This window comes from Myotis lucifugus, unplaced genomic scaffold (genome assembly GCF_000147115.1).
Source record: "Myotis lucifugus unplaced genomic scaffold, Myoluc2.0 scaffold_31, whole genome shotgun sequence".
Lineage (NCBI taxonomy): Eukaryota > Metazoa > Chordata > Mammalia > Chiroptera > Vespertilionidae > Myotis > Myotis lucifugus.
This window is the reverse complement of record NW_005871079.1, coordinates 107,394-127,072: the sequence shown is the minus strand read 5'-3', so window position 1 is coordinate 127,072 and position 19,679 is coordinate 107,394. Positions and strand designations below refer to the sequence as shown.

Here is a 19,679-nt window from a genome sequence, read left to right as displayed (position 1 = left end):
TTCCACCTGTACCTCAGAGATTAAAAATTAAAAACTGTTAGAGGGGTCTGAATATCAAGCTAAAGACACTCGTCTTTCTGTAGAATTCAGAGATTCTCTTTGGAAGCTTAAGTATAGTTTTGTTTATCCTCTAAGTTCAGTTTAAGATCACCTTGTCCAGGACGCCAACACTGACCGGCTGACACTTCCTCCAAGCTCCCTGCGGCCCACCCAGGGCAGGGTCCTCCTCGGTGCACGTAAGTCCTCTCCTCTGAGCACTACTTCCTGGGTCCTAACCACACTCACTCCGCAGGGCCTGGGCTGTGAGCTCCTCCACATGCAGAGGGGGTGGGTCTCACTCATTCTGAATCTCAATACCCCAGCACAGTGATTAGTTAGTAAGCAGCAGAGAAGGGATAAATATTTGTTGAACGAATAAAGTCATTTCTTAGAGAGTTACAATTCTAGCGCTTGGTAACAATCAGAGGAAGGTTTGCAACATTTCATTCTTCAAATAACAATTCCTGAGAGTTAAGAAACAGATAATCAGCCCTAGCTGGTTTGGCTCAGTGGACAGAGGGTCAGTCTGTGGACCGAAGTTTCCCAGGTCAAGGGCACATACCTGGGTTGCAGGCTCCTCCCCGACCCGGGCCCTGGTTGGGTTGCGTGCAAGAGGCAACCAGTGTGTTTCTCTCACATTGATATTTCTCTCTATCTTTCCCTCTCTCTTCCACTCTCTCTAAAAATCAATGGAAAAATATTCTCGGGTGAGGATTTAAAAATATATATATATAAAATAAAATAAAATAAAAAAGAAACAATCAAATTTGGAGCTAGAATTTGAAAACGATAGTAAGCCTAGTGTCTATGTTTTCTAGACCAGAGAGAAGTAATTAATAATTCACCATTTTTTAATGGCTGGGAAGAACTGCATGATTTGGGGGCCTGCTGATGGTGTTATAATGAACATCAATTTGGCCTAACTGAGCGCGTTTCCAGGGCAACGCAGCTCTCAATCATGTCAAATTACAGCTGTTATCTCCCTGGGTGTCAGTTTTCCTGGGAAGCTAATTGAAATTGAAAAAGTATATCCTTAGGTCAAGGTCTGACTTTTCTTTGGTTTCATGCAGTTTATCAAAGAGAAAGAGAGAGAGAGAGAGAGAGAGAGAGAGAGAGAGAGAGAGAGAAATTTTAAAATCCCCCCAAATAACACAATCTGCCCAGATTTAGGAGAAAAGTCCAGGGCTCCAGTCCTCAAAACTAAGAGCACCCCTCAGCGAACCGGGTGGGGTGGGGGCTTAGAAACGGCACCTGCGGTTCATCCGGGGTGTGCATGAGTAGAACGTGGCGAAATAGGAAGGGGGCGGCACCGGCGGCACGAAGTCGTCGGGGTCTGGGATGCGTCCCTGTTCTTCCACTTCCTCGGCAGAAATCTGGGATTCTTCCTAATGAAACAACACCGCATTAGTCAGCCGCCTGCACCCCGAGGCTCGGGGAGAAAAACAACCCGCACAGAAAAGGCCCAGGCGGTTCCGCAGAATCACAGTGGCGGTGCCACCTCGCGGGGACTTACGCTGCAGGACCTCCTGGCGGCAAAGATCTGGACGTAGCGCAGGGCAGCGGCCACCAAGCAGACGGTGGTGGTCAGGGCGTTCAGGGCACACAGGGCAAAAAGGACTTTCTGGGACAAGGAAACAGAGACATCACTGAGCACTTTGAAGCAGGTGACCAGAATGCAATATAAAAACTTTTAAACGTAACTAATAACACTGTCCTGTCCCAGTAAGATAATTCTCATGAGAAAAGACATGTAAAGGAATTACATGGTAAAGGCCCCCCAAAATGCTAGTGATGCCCAGCCAGGTGGCTCAGTTGGTTGGAGCATCGCACACCCAAAACATTCTGGGTCCGATTTCCCAGTCAGGGCACATACCTAGGTTGCGGGTTTTATCCCCAGTAGGGATGGGTCCAGAGGAAACCAATCGATGTTTCTCTCTCTCTTTCTCTCTCTCTTTTCCTCTCTCTCTAAAATCAGTAAACACATCCTCAGGTGAGGATTTTTTTAATGCTGGTAATTATGATGATTCACGCAATGGTGTGTACTTCTTAGTTTAAAAACTTATCTTAGAAGCTTCTTGTCCCAGAAAGGCCAGATGCTGCACTATTTCTCTCTGCAAGCATCAGGACACCGTCTGGAAACATTCCCTCCAGGAAAGCAGTGAGTTTCTCTTCTGAAGTTGGAGTTTCCCGTGACATCAATTCCCAGCCTCCCCCTCCCACAGCCTTGCGCCAGGAGAGCCTGCTGCTGCATCTGTGGCCACTGATTCTATTTCAGGAGCTACTGGCAGAGCTGCCCAGGGCACACAACTGGGACAAGGGAGGGGGCAGGCCGCCCGAGTGTAAACAGGGCTTCTCTCCTCTAAACACACATCTCAGAATAGCAGCAAAGGCGATTCCAAGTTTCTGTTGCCACAGTCCTGGCTCCTTAGTGGGGCTTTCCCTAAGCTAAGTCCTGGCTCAGGAAGTTTGGGGGTGACTCAGCTACCAAAACTCCAGAAGCCAAAGAAAGGAGCCGTTTTTTACATCCTGCATAATCCAGAGAGCTGGCAGCTTCTTCCTCTGCTCAGAGATTCCTCCTCCCCCCTAAATAAACTCCAAACAAAGGCCTAACTAAAGAAAGCCATGAGAGGCAGACTATCCAAAAGCTAGCACCGCCCACTTCACCAACTGATCTTGTCACTCCCTGGGCTGACGGGCCTTCAGCCAGGACACCATTTTTATCCAACTCCCTAATAAAGGTTAATTTTGTATTTGTCTTCAACTGGGATCATTTGGTTTTAATCTCTTTTGCTTATTATAGTTGTTGCCTATGAAACGAGAGGTAAAGTGCTTGAATTTCTCCTGTGTCTTCTGGCCAGTATCTCTCCTAAGTGTGTGTCCCAGAACGATAGCACTCAACAGCCCACAAGACTCACTTACACCGACCTAGGAGCATCAGAACAATGGCAAATGGGCAAGCAATTTAAAGGGCTTGCTAAAAGCTTTATCATATGTGTATATGTATATGCATATGTAATGTATATGTGTGTGTGTATATATATACATACATACATACACACACACACATTCCTTTACATTTTTTTTTACTATTTTATAATTCTTGAACATAAAGGAAGCCGTCCATACACAATGTAAGAGACACACAATATGTGACTCTTTCTGTGTTCAATTCTGTCTCCGAGTCACCGATGAGGGGTTGTTCACATAGCTTTCAGCAGCATAGCTATTTGAGGGAGGTAACAAGGAACTTTGCTTTTTCGGGGCTCTATAGTGTTTTCATTGCTGGGCTATGGAATTCATTCAAAATACCTTAAGTAGAAGGTGAACCGCGCTACAAGGCTGAACCGGGAAGAGTTTCAAGACATTTTCTTTGTCTGTGCATTTGGCTGGTTGAAATTCTTCACAACAGAAGCAAATCTTGCCTTCACCTAAGTCCACCTTCAGGGGGAAAAGGCAGAATAATAATTTCGTTATTAATAAAAAAAATACACAGGCGACACCATGGAGCACCAATCCTCCAGAATGAGATAAGGCAGGGTTTAGGGTCAGGCAGAGTCTGTATCAGTCAGGACAGGCTCTGGTGTGCTGTGCTAACAACCAGCCCCCAATTTCCAGTGGCTTAACCAAACAAGGTTATTTCTTCAACATGCTACATGTCCATTTAGGTCATCAGGGGACTCTGCTCATCAAATTAACTTAGAGACCCAGGTTGGTAGAGTATCTACCATCTCAGGATTAATCACTGCTGTGTCAGAGAAATGGAGAACACAAGATAAATTGCACATTGGCACTTAAAGTAGGGTTGTCAGATAAAATGCAAGACACCCAGTTAAATTTGAAAAAAATAATAGACCATTTTTTTAGTATAAGTATGTCCTAAATATTGCATGAGACATGTTTATAATATAAGCTATTAGCTGTTTATTTTAAATTTCAATTTAATTAATGTTCTGTCCTGTATTTTTATTTGCTAAATCTGGCAACCCTAGCATAAATCTTCCTCTTGGCAATGACACTCAACCCTTTACCTAATTTGTCCCCACCGAACTCCAAGACAGCAAGGAAGCTCAGTCTACCGTGTGCCTATAACAAGCAGATGGTACATTCTGGTGAACAGTAGCCCTAAACCATGTGTACTTAAAGAGATCTCTTAGTTCACATCTTTAATATTTTATTTATTTGAAGTGATAACTTCAATGATCAGAAAAAAAAAATTTTCTTATTGAATTAAGATTTTTATCCTCTAGCCATAGTAATAAATTTCATGGTAGTTTTGAAAATTAGGAAAAATTTGACTAGGAAGCTAAAGGAAAAATTCAACTACTGGATTATACAACATTTTTTGGTTTGGTTATAGTTTTTCTTTTTTTGCAAATTTATATACACACAAAATTTGCATACACAAATGTTAAGCATACCATTCAAGGAATTTTGAGGAATGCATATACCTGAGTAACCCAAACCCTATCAACATAGAGAACATGACCATGAGAGTACACCCCTTCCCCAACAATCCCTGCCCACACCCTTCTAAAGGCAACCAAGGTTTTGATTTTTTTTCTACATAGATTAGCTTTGCCTCTTCCAGAACTCCATGGATTCCTTGTCCTTAAACCACATTGAAAGGATGCATTATTATATCAAACACTGATGCCCAGATTTTAACGTAAATGCCTGTGATACAAAGGATTACAACCAAAGTTACCTTGATGGACTCCATCATCTGTCCATTCATTCCCATTTGGTTTCTTTCCTTTTCAGGTTTGTCTACAGAGATTATCTCAGCAATGCCCTCACACCCGAGTCCACACCCCACCACACACACACACACACACACACACACACACAGACCCCTACACACACACACTAAGCTGTCTGTATTTGAATTCTTCCATCTCACATTGTTGAAGATGCATCCTAGATTCTTGCCTTCGAAGGGGAAACCACTGTGGCTCTTTGGACAGGATTTCTCTAGGCTGGGTCTAGGTGGGTTGGAACTTTCCTTTCCTTTGGGGATCGCTGGCTGTCTCTTGGCCCCTCTCCCATAATTACATTCTGCAGGTAAATATTACTCTCAATGGTCTTCCTCCTTTGAAGTCTCCAGCTGGGAGCTTCCTGTTTCAGTGCAGGCAGCACTGTTTAGTAGTAACCAACAAGCAGCCAACAGAGATGATACATTCTGTGCGCGTCTCCACTCTGCCCATGTCCACAAGGCCCTTTCCTCCCCAAGCAGGACCCAAGCTCACTTTTTCCAACATGACACAGTGCAATTTCCATTTCTTGTACTTCTGTAATTCTCAAGATCTTATCAAAGGATTCTGCCTCCCTCAGGTAAGACGAGGTGTCATTTTATCAAGTACTCCCTTCCCACAAGTCCATCCTTGATATAAGGCATTCCATTAAGAGAAAAACCAGGCCTGTGTGGGCTACGCACACGGCTGCATTATTCACACAACGCCCGACATTCAGATATACAGAAACCTTTGGGGTGAGCCAGTGTGGATGGTAAATTTTTCCAGATGTGTGAAGGTTAATCCCTTTAAACAAGACTATTTGAAAGTTTAATCGTTCTGCAAATAATAATGAACATCAATGACTGTGCCCAGCTGATACAAGAAGCCCGAAGGCTCTGTGGAAAATGATTCCAGACAGCTGTGCATTTTGTATTCTGTGTTCTCCCTGGTCCTGATCCTTCACCTCCCCTCCTAATCCCATGTCTGCCCAAGGTTTCTAAAAACGTACTCTAACCTCTCCTCAATCTCTTTAACCTGCACACAAACCTGGTCAAGTCTCCCCAAGCCTCAGTGAACAACATCCATCCTTCAACCTTGACACTGGCTGTTAGATCTACTCCTTCCTCCCACCATCACCCAGTACTGTGGTTCTCAGCCCTCGCTGCACATCAGCATCTTCTGGGAAGATGACTAAAAAGTGGCGATGCATCTTCAGCAACTAAGGAACTGCCAACGAAAGTAAGGAGGAGATCTACTTCAGTCCCAGGAGACTGGCAAAAAATGAAAGATACTTGTTGCTGGAGGAGGGCCACTGGAGAAATGGGAGCTGAAGCCCTTTATTACAGGAACTGCTATATATTTTAAATTAAAAATATTTATTTAGGAAGTTTTTTATGAAGTTAGACATACATTTATTTCATAACCCAGCAGTTCTACCTCTGTTTGTGTATATATATATATATATATATTTACTCAAGAGAAATAAAACCAGGTCCACAAAAAAAAATAACTAGACAAAAATATTTATAATAGCTTTGTTCATAATGCTCCCAACTGGAAACAACCCAAATGTCCATCAACGGGAGAGTGGATAAAATAAGTTGTAGTGTTTTTATACAGTGACATACTGCTCTGGGAAAATAAAGGATAAATCTCAAAATTTTTCATACTGAGCAAAATAAGTCAGACACAAAAAGGCGCATATTGTATGACTCCATTTATAGTAAGTTCCAGAACAGGCAAAACTAATCTGTGGAAGACACTGGAGCAATGGTTGCCTAAGAGAGAGTAGAGGCTGCCTGAAGGGGACTCCACAGGACTTCCTAGGGCACTGAAATGTTCTGGATCCTGACGGGGTGTATACACGAACGTGTTTGTTAAGATGAGTATGATGCACTGATCAAAACCCAATGAACTGCACACATAAGATCTGTGCATTTCACTGTCTGTAAATTGTACAATTTAAAAAAAAATAGTGAATAAAGTCATCAAATGGTTGTATGTGTAACAAAATATAAGACAAGCAGAACAACCGCTGTCCTGGGAACCTGCCCCACTCAGGAAAAGCCCACAGGGACAGGCAGCACTGCTCCTAGTGGCCGAAGCCAGACCACCACAGACAAGAAAACAGTGAACTAACCTGCTCCTCTCTCCGTCTCCTATATCTTTAAGTGAGAGAAAAACAATATGCAGGCGAGTAGATACAATATATCCCATTTTTGAAAAGTAAATTTTGAATAACCCCACCCCATACATATGTATGCAATGGGCATGAGAACATGAAAGGGAACTTCCCGGCTTGTTGCCATGGACTTGGGGTGGCGGGTGTGGGTGGAGAGGGAAGGAGGAAGGAAAGCACCTCCCTCCCCGCAAAGCCTTCATCTGTCAAGTAGCCTCACTGATGAAAAACAATTATAAGTCTCCACTGATGGAAAATTGTGTGTTTTATGCATAGAATGACGGCAAAATAAAGTTATCAAGCAGTTCACTGTAACATCCCTGAATAGTAAGATTTCAAATATTTTTTTTACATTCTGTCTTATACTTTAATGGCTTGTTCAACTTTTTATAATTATATCATCTGAAACAATCACAGAGTTGATTTTGTGGTGAGAAAAATGCCTCAAATTAAACATACACTGAAAAGCTTTAAAAAATACTCATGCCCAGACTCCCACTCCAGGGCAACTGAGAATCTCTGGATGTGGGATCCAAGTTTGGGTATTTTTTTTTAAGTTCCCCCAGGTTATTCTAATGGGCCAGGGTCGAGAACCACAAAACTTCTCAGAAAAGTCAACCATCTGTACTCTTAACCCCTACAGTGTAGCTTCTGTTTTCTCCAGAGCTACCAGTGATGGAACCACAAGGCTGACTTCTCACCACTGTCCTCCCAACCTGGTTTCTACCCACTCCCTCTACTGGTTCATTGTTCAAGGTCCATCTCAAATGTCTATATTCGGGTGGCCCTCCCCATCTTCCCATGGGTGCAAGCCCTTCTTTTGCATCCCCTAGAACGGTGTCTCACTGATGGCTGAACATCTACCCTGCTCTGCAGTTGGGCGTCTATTCATTCCCTCCGTGAACACGGATCAAGCATTTGCATGTGAATCCTACTCCTCTTGCTCTTGATTAAACTCCAGGTCAGAAGCGATGTCTGCCTTTTCTTTCTACTCTCTGCAGCCTCTAGCTGCAGCCTCTAGCATGGTGTCTGGCATGTAACAGATGCTACAATCTTACCCAATTGTCTTTCCATATATTATGACTTTTCAGTTCCAGCTTGTATCTACTCTGCTTTCCCCTTCTAATTTGCTGTGTGATTGGTAATGAGAAAATTAAGCTTTGTTCAAAATTTTTTTTTCTGGGAACTCTCTATCTAAAGGAATGTTTAGGAGGCTGCTGAAAACTCCCAAGGAAATAGAAAACCATGGAAATTCCCACTGGAAAAAGAGAGAAGACACGTGTATGAATATCTTTATCCCCAAAAAGAAAAGAATACATGCCTACGAGTGTACAACTAGGATATTCTGGAAGATGATCTTGTGGGGGGACCAGGGACTATTTCCTGAAGGAGAAAATCTTCGAATGAGGCTTTAGAAGACTGATGACACTTGGATGAACGGGGAAATAAGAGGTAGGGAATTTGAGGGAGAGAGGCAGCATAGCTAGAAACAGGAAGTAGGGCAGGAGCCTGGGTAATGACCTATAGGCTCAGCTCAACTATAGGGACTGAGCGGCTGCAGTGAACAGGAAGGATGAGGGTGAATCGCAGAGGGCCATCAAAATCAGAAAAGGTTGTGAGCCTGCGACCCCATAACTTAAGGTTATTGAGTAATCACATGACAAAAATCCAAAGGGCTGTTCAGCAGGAGCAGCAGGCTTGCAGTAGTTCCCTAGGAGCTTTCCTGTTTAGGAAGGTCGTGAATTTTCCTGCGAGGGACTAAGCACAGCCTTTGGAGGATGCGGTTGTATCTGGCTGGTTTCAAAAGCATGAGAGGGTGAGACTGCCTGGTAACCAAGTTCCAAATAGATGAGATTTAATACAACTTCTAAAAAAGCCCTTGTATTTGCTTTGCTTCATATCACAGGGAGACATTTGTTACTACAAAGTCCTTTTGAAAAGTTCAGAGATGACGAGCAATTTCACTTGTGGGTATATACCCCGAAGAATTGAAGGCAGGGTTTCATAGAGATATTTGTCATCCTTTTTCCATAGCAACATTATTCACGATAGCCAAAAGGAGGAAGCAACCAAGTCATCCATCGATGAATGAGTGGATAACCAAAACGTGTTATACACATAGAGTGGAATATTATTCACACTTAAAAAGAAAGACAATTCTGACACATAGTAAGTACAATATGGATAAACTTTAAGATTACTGTGTTAAGTGAAATAAGCCAAGCAAAAAATACTGTATGATTCCACTCCTATGAGGTACCTGAAGTAGTTAAATTCATAGAAAGTAGAATGGTGACTGCCAGGGGCTGGGAGTGGTGGGGCAAGAAGAATGGGGAGTTACTGTTTCATGGGAAAAGTGCTTCAGTTTTGCAAGATGAAAAGAGGTCTGGAGATTAGCGGAACAACAGTGTAAATGTACGTGACACTACTGAGTGGTTAGGATGGTAAATTTTATGTTATGTGTATTTTACCACAATTAAAAATTAGAAAAAAAATTCAGAGATGGTATAGTTCCACAAACTCTTATACTCAATTCTGAAACCTTAAAAGTTTCTAGTACAGCCGCTGTCCCAGACTCCACTGGGGCGCTACAGAATAAATAGTCTACACGTCACATTTATCTTCTAAAAACTGGGAAAACTCTGAAATCTGAAACACACCTGGCCTCCAAAGGTTGTGGATACGTAAAGGCCTGCTGACTTGTATTCTGATAATACCCATTTTTCCTCTTTAGATGAGAGCAGATAGATACTGACAGTAGATACCTAATCCACCAGTTAACTAACGATAGGGTTTGGGGTTCTGCTGGCTGGCCCCTGCCTAGAACAGAATAACTGACAACCTGAGTAAAATAATTAGCAGACAGCTAATTTTACCAACCTCGGGTTTCACTTTAGGAGGCTGCCTGGTGCAGCCATGTTGCCAGCTACACACTGGCACCCAGTGTGAGCCAGACAGGCGGGGTCAGCCCAGTGCACAGGCGTTTCGGGACTGCTTACCAAATCACACCTGGGCACGCTGGACACGAACTGGGCCCCTTGGCAGCCCAGGATAAACCCAGCCAGATTTAAGAGGACACACACCACAGAGAGCAGCACGAAGAGGTTGACCTGAAATGACAAGAACATAGGTAGTTAGAAAAAGATGACAGCTAAGTTCAGGGAGGGTTTTATCTGAAGAAAACAAACTCACATTCTCTTCCTAGAGGAAGCATTTTCTTTAAAGTCAGAACCATGGCTTTAGTTTCAAAAACTTCCCCCCACTTTTTAGAATGTTTAAAATGTGCTCAGGAATGCCAGTGCCTTTCAAATGTTCTCAACAATTCCATGTCCCAATCCCCCCGCCCCCCACGCACTTGTCAGATAAGGAAGTTCTGCCTCTATCTTTTATCTGTACAGTGCAATAAGCAATAGTGATTTTCCCCTTGAGCCGTTATTTTTCCTGAGGTTTGCAGAATCAATGATAAGTAGACAAATGGAGCATTCTAGAATATAAATGGAACCCAGGGAAATCAAGACGCTCAGAGCCATTACTGGCCAGAAATTGTAGTATACAAGTGACAATAAAGATGAGCCCTTTTGCAGTTCTGTGTGACAGGCTGAGCCTCTCCTGATAAGATTGGAATTTCCTTCGGTTGCCCCTCAAACCCTTCACCCAATCAGTGGTCAGACAGAGCGGCACCAGTAACCACTGCAGTATCTACCGCAACATCAGATGCTTTGAAAAGAAAGCACACCACTAATCTTCATAACTAAGGCTTAGCAGCAGCAGATGTAAAATGGGTGAGAATCCATCACCCAATGCTAGACCCCAAACTTCATCATTAAAATCATAAGTCCAGCTCATCAAATGACTCCATTAAAAAAGTCAACAGGCAAGCCCCAGACTGGAAGAAAATATATCATGCATATGTTGAACAAAGAAGCTTTTCCAGAATATACAAATTACTCCTCAGCTCAAAATAGAAAGCAGACAACCCAAAGGGAAAATTGGGCAGGTGCTCTACCTCCCTGGAGCATGCCTGCCCGTGCCTTCCCCTTCCCCTCCCCTTCCCCCTCCCTGCCCCAGGCACTTTACCATTAGCTAAAACAAACAAACAAACAAAACTGGGCAAAAGACTGGAACATGTATTTGACATAAGAAGATACAGGACTGGCCAATAAGAGCATGAAAAGGTGTCAACATCATTAATGATCATGAATGCAAATTAAAACTATAATGAGATACCACTTTACACCAACAAGAATGGTTAAAATAAAAAAGACGGACAACAGTAAGTATCGGTGAGAATGAGGAGCTCGTGGACACTCAGACATCGCCTGTCCGGGTATAAAATGTACCACCGCTTTAGAAAAATGTTTTTCAATTGCTTAAGAATTAAATATAAATCTCCCATGCAGAGGAATTCCAAATAATTTATGGGGATACTCCACACTCAACTCCCTACATGTGGGCTGAAAAGGATCAAGGGGAAGTAACTTTCAAGGGGAGAAACGCGACAAACACAATATCAACCCGGTGACCAGGGTTAACATCACTAATACGTCCTGTTGATGGTATGCACCCTTCATCTGATATGATGAAAATGGCATTCTACCTCTATAGTCTTCCTGCCCTGCATAATAACCTCAGTCTGTTCATGAGAAAAACAGCAGACAATCTCAACTGAGGCACGTTCTACAAAGTGCCTGACAAGGACTCCTCAAAACAGCGGAGAACATCGAAATCAAGGAAAGTCTAAGAAACAGTTGCAGACATGACAACGAAATGTAACAAGGCGTCCTGGGTGGGATCCTGGACAGAGAAAGGACATTAGGTATAAGCTAAGGACACCTGGAGAGTAAACATTTTAGTTGACAATGACGTACCAATATTGGTTCATTAATTGTGACTAATGTACCTTTAGTTCATTAATTGTGTCAATAATAGGGAAAACTGAAAAAGGGGGGAACATCTGTAATACTCTCAACAGTAAAGATTTAAAAAATAATAGGGGAAACTGGGATGAGGTTATAGGACCTCTCTGTACTATCTTTACAAAATTTCTGTAAATCTAAAACTATTCTAAAATATAATTTTAATTTTTAAAAATTCTGAATATATATACCTACCATATGACCTGCAATTCCACTCCTAGAAATAGACCCAGAGAAAAATATGCAACTGCCCACAAAAGGACTTACAGAAGCTATTAACAGCAGCTTTATTCATATTAGACCAAAAAATAAAAAGAACTCAAATATCCAACAACAGGAGAACAAACTGACAGTGGAATACTTCCAGCAATAACTTGAACCATAAGTATTTTATGATACTTATATATCAGGCAGCTTGATGCAAAAGGTATTATGTTCTTCAAGTCAGTATTTGGAATTCATCTCAAATCTGACCTTTTGCAATTGTGCCTTCTGTTCATTCCAGATTTCAATTAAATGACCCAATAAAAGAATATTTGTGGTTGTGGGGGGGGAAAGAATATTTGTGGAGCCTGAGGCTATCAAGAAGAAACAACATTTTCAATTTGCCTATTCCTACCTGCTAAAAGTCCCTCATAATCCCCATCACATAATAGCCTTAAATAATTATGCCTGTAACTGCTTGGTATTATTCAATGTCTTTTATGAGACAAGATTTCATTCTCTAAATAGGTTGACCTTTCCCACTGCCCAGCACTTTTATTTTGCTTATTTCCCTAGTGCTCCAAGTCCAAGATGCAACTGAAACTCAACTATGCATATTTAAATTAATAAATTATTGCAGTAATCACACGAAGATAGAGTAGTTAAAAAATAAATAGCTTTAAAATGATGCATTGAACATAAGCATTTAGTCCTACTAATTCCTGAAAGCACATTAAAATGGCAGTAAAGGGAAAATTTTAAATGCAGAAATCCATAAAAACAGAGCAAATGGGAAAACAGCAACAACATTTTAGAAACTAGAAAGCCATGAGCAAGTGCAAACTGACTCAACAGTCCTGAGAAAAGTGAATCATACAATATCAATGAGAAAAGCCAGAACTTAACAGGATTTACTCCTCAGAATCTCCAAATGTTCTTACAGCTGCATATACTTCTGGAAAAGAAAGTGAGCCTAAAAATAGGACTGTTCAAGAGCCTAAGAAGCAATTAGAAAATGATACAACCACTGTGGAAAACTATTGGCAGTTTCTAATGAAGTTAAACATACACCACCCTATACTCAAGGCAAATCAATGTATATGTCCACAAGAAGACGCACAGAATGTTTGCAGCAGTGGATTGATTCATACTAACCAAAACTTGGAAACAATGCAAAGATCCAAGAATAGAATGGATGAACAGATTATAGTATATTCATAAATGGAATAAAACTCTGTGCTATGGCCTGAATGTTTGTATCCCCCCAAATTCATATGATGAAATCCTAACCCCCAAGATGATGGTATTAGGAGGTGGGGCCTTTGGGAGATGAATGGGATTAGTGAATTTGTGTGTGTGTGTTTGTGTGTGTGTGTGTGTGTGTGTGTGTTTCTATTTAAATATCAAAAGCTCATCAAATTCCTCATGAGGAAAAACTCAAAGACTTTGAATTTTAAAAACTCTAATACTTATTTTTATTCTTGACACATCTTTTTAATTGATTGGAGAGGGGAGAGATAGAGATAGAGTTAGAGGTAGAGATAGAGATAGAGATAGAGATAGAGATAGAGATAGAGAGAACAGGGAAGGAAAGGAGAGGGAGAGGGGGAGGGAGGGAGGGAGGGAGGAAGGGAGGGAGGGAGGGAGGGAGGGAGGGAGGGAGAGAGAGAGAGAGAGAGAGAGAGAGAGAGAGAGAGAAAGAGAGAGAGAGAGAGATTTGTTACACTTATTCATGCATTCATTGGTTGCTTCTTGAATGTGCCGAGATCCAACCTGAAACCTTGGCGTATCAGGATGATGCTCTAACCAACTGAGCTATCCGGACAACAGTATGGTGATTGCGGGAGGGGGCAGGGGTGGAGGGAAGTGGAGGAGGGTAGAGGGTGAATAAATGGTGATGGGCTGAGACTTGACATGGGGCGGTGAAAGCACAATACAATGTACAGGTGATGTGTTGTAGACTGTGCACGTGAAACTTGTATAATTTTGTTAGCCAGTGTCACCCCAATAAATTCAATAAAAATTAAAGAAATGCTGCCTCAGAATTATTTTCTTTCACAATGTCATTCATTTTTTTTGTAATTTCCTAAGAAAATATCACTGGTACTCATTTAATCACTATGCCTTCTGCGCGCTCCCCCCACATGCAGTCTTTCATACTACTCAAAACAAATGTAAAACAATATATACTTTCTCCAGTGGGGCACAAAGTTTGAACCAAGGACCCTAAAACATAAGTGGTCTTAAATAATACTGAATGAATGAATGAATGAAAGAATGAATGAATCCAACAATCACTCAGTGAACAAATGACAGAAAAATGGATACTTTATGGTAAGTACTACATGGGGGTATCATGCGTTCTTACTAACATTCTGGAACATACACAGACAGGCCCTGAAAGGCAAGCACTGAATCCACTACCACTGCTTGCATGAAAATGGTCGCCACCTTTGCTCTGGTGGGAACTCACCACTTCCTAAGGAAGGAAGATGGGAAGGGCTGCGGGGGGTGGGGGGGGGGCGGAGGAGGGGGTGGAGGGGGTACAAAGCAGCCCGTGCTTAGAATTCAGGTTACATTTTCCCTTGAAAACAAGAACGCCATGTGACCTGGCTGGCATTTTAACATCTAGGTTCTTGGAGACATAGAGTCCAGGCTCCAAACCACTGATTAGTCACTGATAAGACAAATTCCATAGAACCCATGACAGTTCATATAACTGCTCATTTGACTCTTAACATTTAAAATTTTAATTCGGTTTGGGGAAGTATTTTAATACAAAGATGTAGAACCCTGAACAAAGTTATCTGAGCACAACACAATGACACTGGGGGCGGGGAGGGGGGGAATGAGGACAGGACACCAAACTCAAACTTTTCTGAAGTAGTTGAGCAAAATGAATGTTTCTGATTGACCCCCCGGCACCATGGAAACCAACAAAACATAATAAATCACAGTCGCTCAAAAGCCCAGACTCTGGCCGCTCGGAACCTGTTTGGGGAGCTCACACAGGCACTGACTTGGTTTGTCTGTGTGTCTTTAATCCTCAGATCCCAAGAGAACTTACTCCCGTGACACCCCTGAAACGTCTCCCAGAAACTTGGCAGGCATATCACTAACATTCAGACTGCTTCTCCTTGCCAGCAAGCCAAACACAGGCCCACTGCTGCGGACAGAACCAGCTGTCTCTCTTTCCTCTCAAAGATGCTAAGTGTCAGATGTACTCAGGTTGTGCCTGTCCTGAAATTAAAGTGTTTAAAATATAGTAACATTTATTTCCAATTGCTTTTTCAATGGGAGCAGAAGGCTTCTTCCCCTCTCCACCAAAGTAAGACACAAATGATCATCAGTTGGAGAACAGTTTCGAGATGAGTCACTAATTCTGGTGAAAATGTATAGGTTTCAGGTACTTTCCCATCTCCTATGGGAATTCGGTCCTACCAGGACTCTTTGCCCCGATCTCTTGCACCTCCCCCAACTCCCAGGGCTCCCTTTCGGCTCATCGCCCCTCATTTCTTAGGAAAGTGACTTTTCTCATGAGCTAAGCAATCAGGCCGTAAGAAAAAAGGGGAGGTCCTTAGCATGTGTCTGGCTTTACAATTCCCCAGTACAGCTTTCCCTAAATTAACATGTTCTTGTCAGGAATGCGGCTGTGACCAGGAGACAAACATCTGAATGAGAATCTCAAAAGAAATCATCAGAGGGTGACATGACACATCAGATCTGCTATACAAATCAGGTGCAAGGGTCAGGAATGCACTGGCAGAAGTAAAGTTGGATTTGGAGATAAGAAAACAGAAAGTTAGGTTTAAACAAAACTGCTGATCTATGATTCTTGATACTCTACTCTCTTTACTCCATTATTCTTTTTTCCCCCTTTTCTTTGTACTTCTCTAATTTGTGCTCTGTTCTTGCTCCTGGCCTCTTTTCTGTTGCAGTTAGCTTCTCAAGACTCGGCAGGTTAGAGTCAGACCTTATGATTCCCCAACAATGAAGATCACTGCTCTCGAGAACAATCTGCTACCCAGAGTCAAGTCTCTGAGGATGTCTGCCATGAAGTCCTTCCCTCTCTGTACTCACAAGCTGTTCACATTGTATGTGAAGTCCAATACATACAATGGCATATTCTCCAGCCCTAAAAAGGAAGCACTGGCACATACTACAACAGGAATGAACCTTGGAAACAGTATGCTAAATGCCAGACACTAAAGGATGATTATACTTATACTAGAGGCCCGGTGCATGAAATTCGTGCACTCGGGGGCTGGGGGGTCCCTCAGCCCAGATTGCAAGAGGGCACAGGCCAGGCCGAGGGACCCACCAATGCACGATCAGGCTGGGGAGGGATGTGGAAGGTTGGCCAGCTGGGGAGGGACTGTGGGAGGGCTCCAGGACATGTCCGGCCCGTCTCACTCAGTCCCGATCGGTCGGACCCCAGCAGCAAGCTAATCTACCGGTCGGAGCGTCTGCCCCATGGCTGTCAGTGCACGTCATAGCAACTGGTCGACCAGTGGACTGTCTGCCCCCTGGTGGTCAGTGCATGTCCTAGCTAGCAGTTGAGCGGTCTTAGCATATGATTGGCATATTAGGCTTTGATTGGTTGAATAGACGACCAGACACTTAGCATATTAGGTTTTTATTATATAGGATGAGGTCAAATTTATAGAGACAGACAGTAGAATGGTGGTCAGTTGCTGAATGGGGACAGATTTTACTGGAGATAATATAAAAATGGATAGTGGTGATAGTTGTACAGCATTGTGAATACACGTAATGCCATTGAACTGTACACTCAAAATGGTAAAAATGGTCATTTTTATTTTATGTATATTTTATCAAAAATTTTAAAAATCATACATAAGATTAAACAAAAAAGAAAAGAAAGGAAAAGAGATGAAGTCCAATTTCTGCTTCCCTTCCCCCTTGATTCTAAGCTGGCCTTAGGAACTTGTTTGATCTACAGAAAGTGGTACAAGTGACATTCTGGGACACACAAAGCTAGACTGTAAGCAGCCTGGGCCACTTGGGCGACCTGGGTCTCCTGGGCCACCTGGGCCTCCTGGAACACTCTTCTGAGACACTCCCTCTCAGGTCCTAACCACCGTGCTGGGGGAATTACATGGGCAGGTCACATGTTCATGTTTTAGTCAACAGCCCTTACTGAGCACCCTGACATGTCTTTTATGCATATATATTAAAATATTTAAGGATGAAGTGTTGTGAAGGCTGGGTTTTAATTCAAAACAACCCAATGGCAAGGGAAAAGAGAAATGGTTAGGGGTGTAGATGAGACAAATCTGATGATTATGTTAATGATTATAGTAGCTGAACAATGGGTACAAGGTGTTTATTGTGTTTCTCTCTGATTAGGAGTGCATTTGAAATTTACCATATCAAAAGAAGAAGGAAGAGGAGAAAATGGAAGAGAAGAAGGAAAGAAATGAGGAGGAAGAGGAGAAAGAGAAGAACAGGAAAAGGAAAGGAGAGAGGAGAAGAAGAAATAAACCGATTTGACTTATCTCTTCATTTAAAAAAAGGCAGGAAGAGTAATTTAGAACACAAAAGACTAAAGACACAATAATCAATGGAAACGACTGAACCTTGACTGGATCCTAGGTGGGGTTTTTTTTGTTTTAATGGAACTAGGTTACACAGGTGTATTTACTTTTTGATGATACATCAATCTGTACAGGTATGCATACAGAAATGCACACAAATCATACTTCAGTTAAAAAGCTTTCTGATTAAGAAAAAGTTATACAACATTTTGGAGTGACGGGAAATTTAAATAAGAGCTGAATATTAAATGACACTAGGAAATTACTGATCATTTTCTTAGCTGTCATAATGTTATTATGGTGACATAAAAGAATGTCTTATTTTTAGGAGAGAATGCCTCCTTAAGAATATAGGGGTAATGGTGATTAAATGGAACTGTTGAAACCATTTTTATAGTTGTGATGCACAATGTAACTTAAATAAGTGCTTCTATCAAAGTATTCCTTCAGTAAAATGTGTATAGTTTACTGCCCATGATGAGCAGAAAAATAAATATTTATCATTGGGCTTATTTGAATGATTAGAATGAGATTCAATGCCCATATCTTAAGAGTTCAGTTATCTCCAGTGCCGATTTCACCCTTTTAGAGTGAGGCACACACAGGGAGTGTGAACATCAGGGGTGGTTTATTATCCAGTCTGCCTTACCCTTAATCTGTTCACAGATATTTATTTATTAATGATTTTTTTTCATAAGAGTTATGGGATAGGAAAATGAAGTTGTTTTTTTTAACCTGTTATAAAAGTAACTCACAGAGGAAAAAAATCACGGTCCTACAGCAGTCAGACTTCTTGATTATATTGTGAACAACAGAAACCAAGTTGTGCTATGTGAGCAGAAAAGGAATTTCTTGTAAGGCTATCAGGTAGCTCACAGAATCCACAGGAACCAGGCTCAGAAGCCCAGGAAGGAGCCAAGGGAAGCTGGGTGCTGGGACCTCTCCCAAGGTCCCTGGTGGCCAGCCCGGGGCAACGGTTGCCTCTTGTCCTAATGAATTCACAGCTGCCTGACTACTGTCCATCAGTGGCTCCAGCTTCAGAGTCCTGGACAGGAAGTTCAGTGGTTGGAGGTCACGGGCACCCTGGCCGCCGGCATTTAGAAGTGTAAGCATCTGGCCTCAGAAGCATCCACAGCTGGAGGTGGGGCCCCTCACCCAGACTCACACAAAGGCAGATAGATCAACCCCAAGAAGAGAGCTTGGACATTGCAGACACCAATGGCCAAACCCAACTAAAGCAAGAAACTAAAACAGCCTCCTCTCTAGACAACACGTGTGCTCTGCAGGTATAAAGCAGAAAGGCAAAGTCTCCCTCCTTCCCATTCCCACTGCACTCAACAGTGGTGCCTACTAGAAACAGTTTCCTGTACGTACATCTTTTCAGAAATTTCCTGTGTAACTACAAAATGTATGTATAATCCCCTGGGTTTTTCACACACACACACACACACACACACACACACACACACACACGTACCATACATATTATCCTGCAACTTTCCACATGACAATGCATCTATTTTAAAATGTTCCCCCCATTAGAAACAGTTTCCCTTCTTGCTCCAAATCATTCATTCATGATTCATGCAGTTTTCTCATAGTGTTATTCAGAACTGGATCACTACAGTCTGCAGGGCCCTTCAGCGACCAGATATTCACATATTACCAGAGTGTATCTGTAATGCACTTTGAAATACTTCAATACAGATGCTGTGATATCATGTTCATAGAGGTTGGTCCAAGCTACACCCTCAGGACAATGAATAACTCCTGTGCCAGGACAGTCGATAGCATTTATGAGAAAGGCTGTGCCCAGAAGCTGCCTCCTTTATGTCGATCTCTCAACAACATCCAGGTGACTTTGCTAAGTTGGCATAGTGACTATGGAAATGAGTTGTCTAATTCATGGAATTATTAGTTTGTTTAATCAGCACAATGGATGCTTAATACGTGTTCTCTGTGAAGTTGGTGGTGAGAGCTAAAGTCAACACAATTTCCTGTCCCTGCATTAATCAATTCTGGGACCGGCCATATATTTCTGACCCTATAG

General features: G+C 42.3%; 1 protein-coding gene across 1 annotated transcript in view; it reads right to left on the bottom strand.

Annotated features, from left to right (window-relative positions):
* FAM189A2 (family with sequence similarity 189 member A2) overlaps positions 1-19,679 on the bottom strand; it is a 64,685-nt gene that overhangs the window by 15,994 nt on the left and 29,012 nt on the right. The window contains exons 4-7 of the mRNA XM_014454085.2: positions 9,951-10,061; positions 3,349-3,477; positions 1,553-1,660; positions 1,291-1,424 (exon numbers count right to left, since the gene is read on the bottom strand). Of these exons, the coding sequence (XP_014309571.2) occupies positions 1,291-1,424; positions 1,553-1,660; positions 3,349-3,477; positions 9,951-10,061 (482 nt within the window). The remainder of the gene's footprint in view (positions 1-1,290; positions 1,425-1,552; positions 1,661-3,348; positions 3,478-9,950; positions 10,062-19,679) is intronic.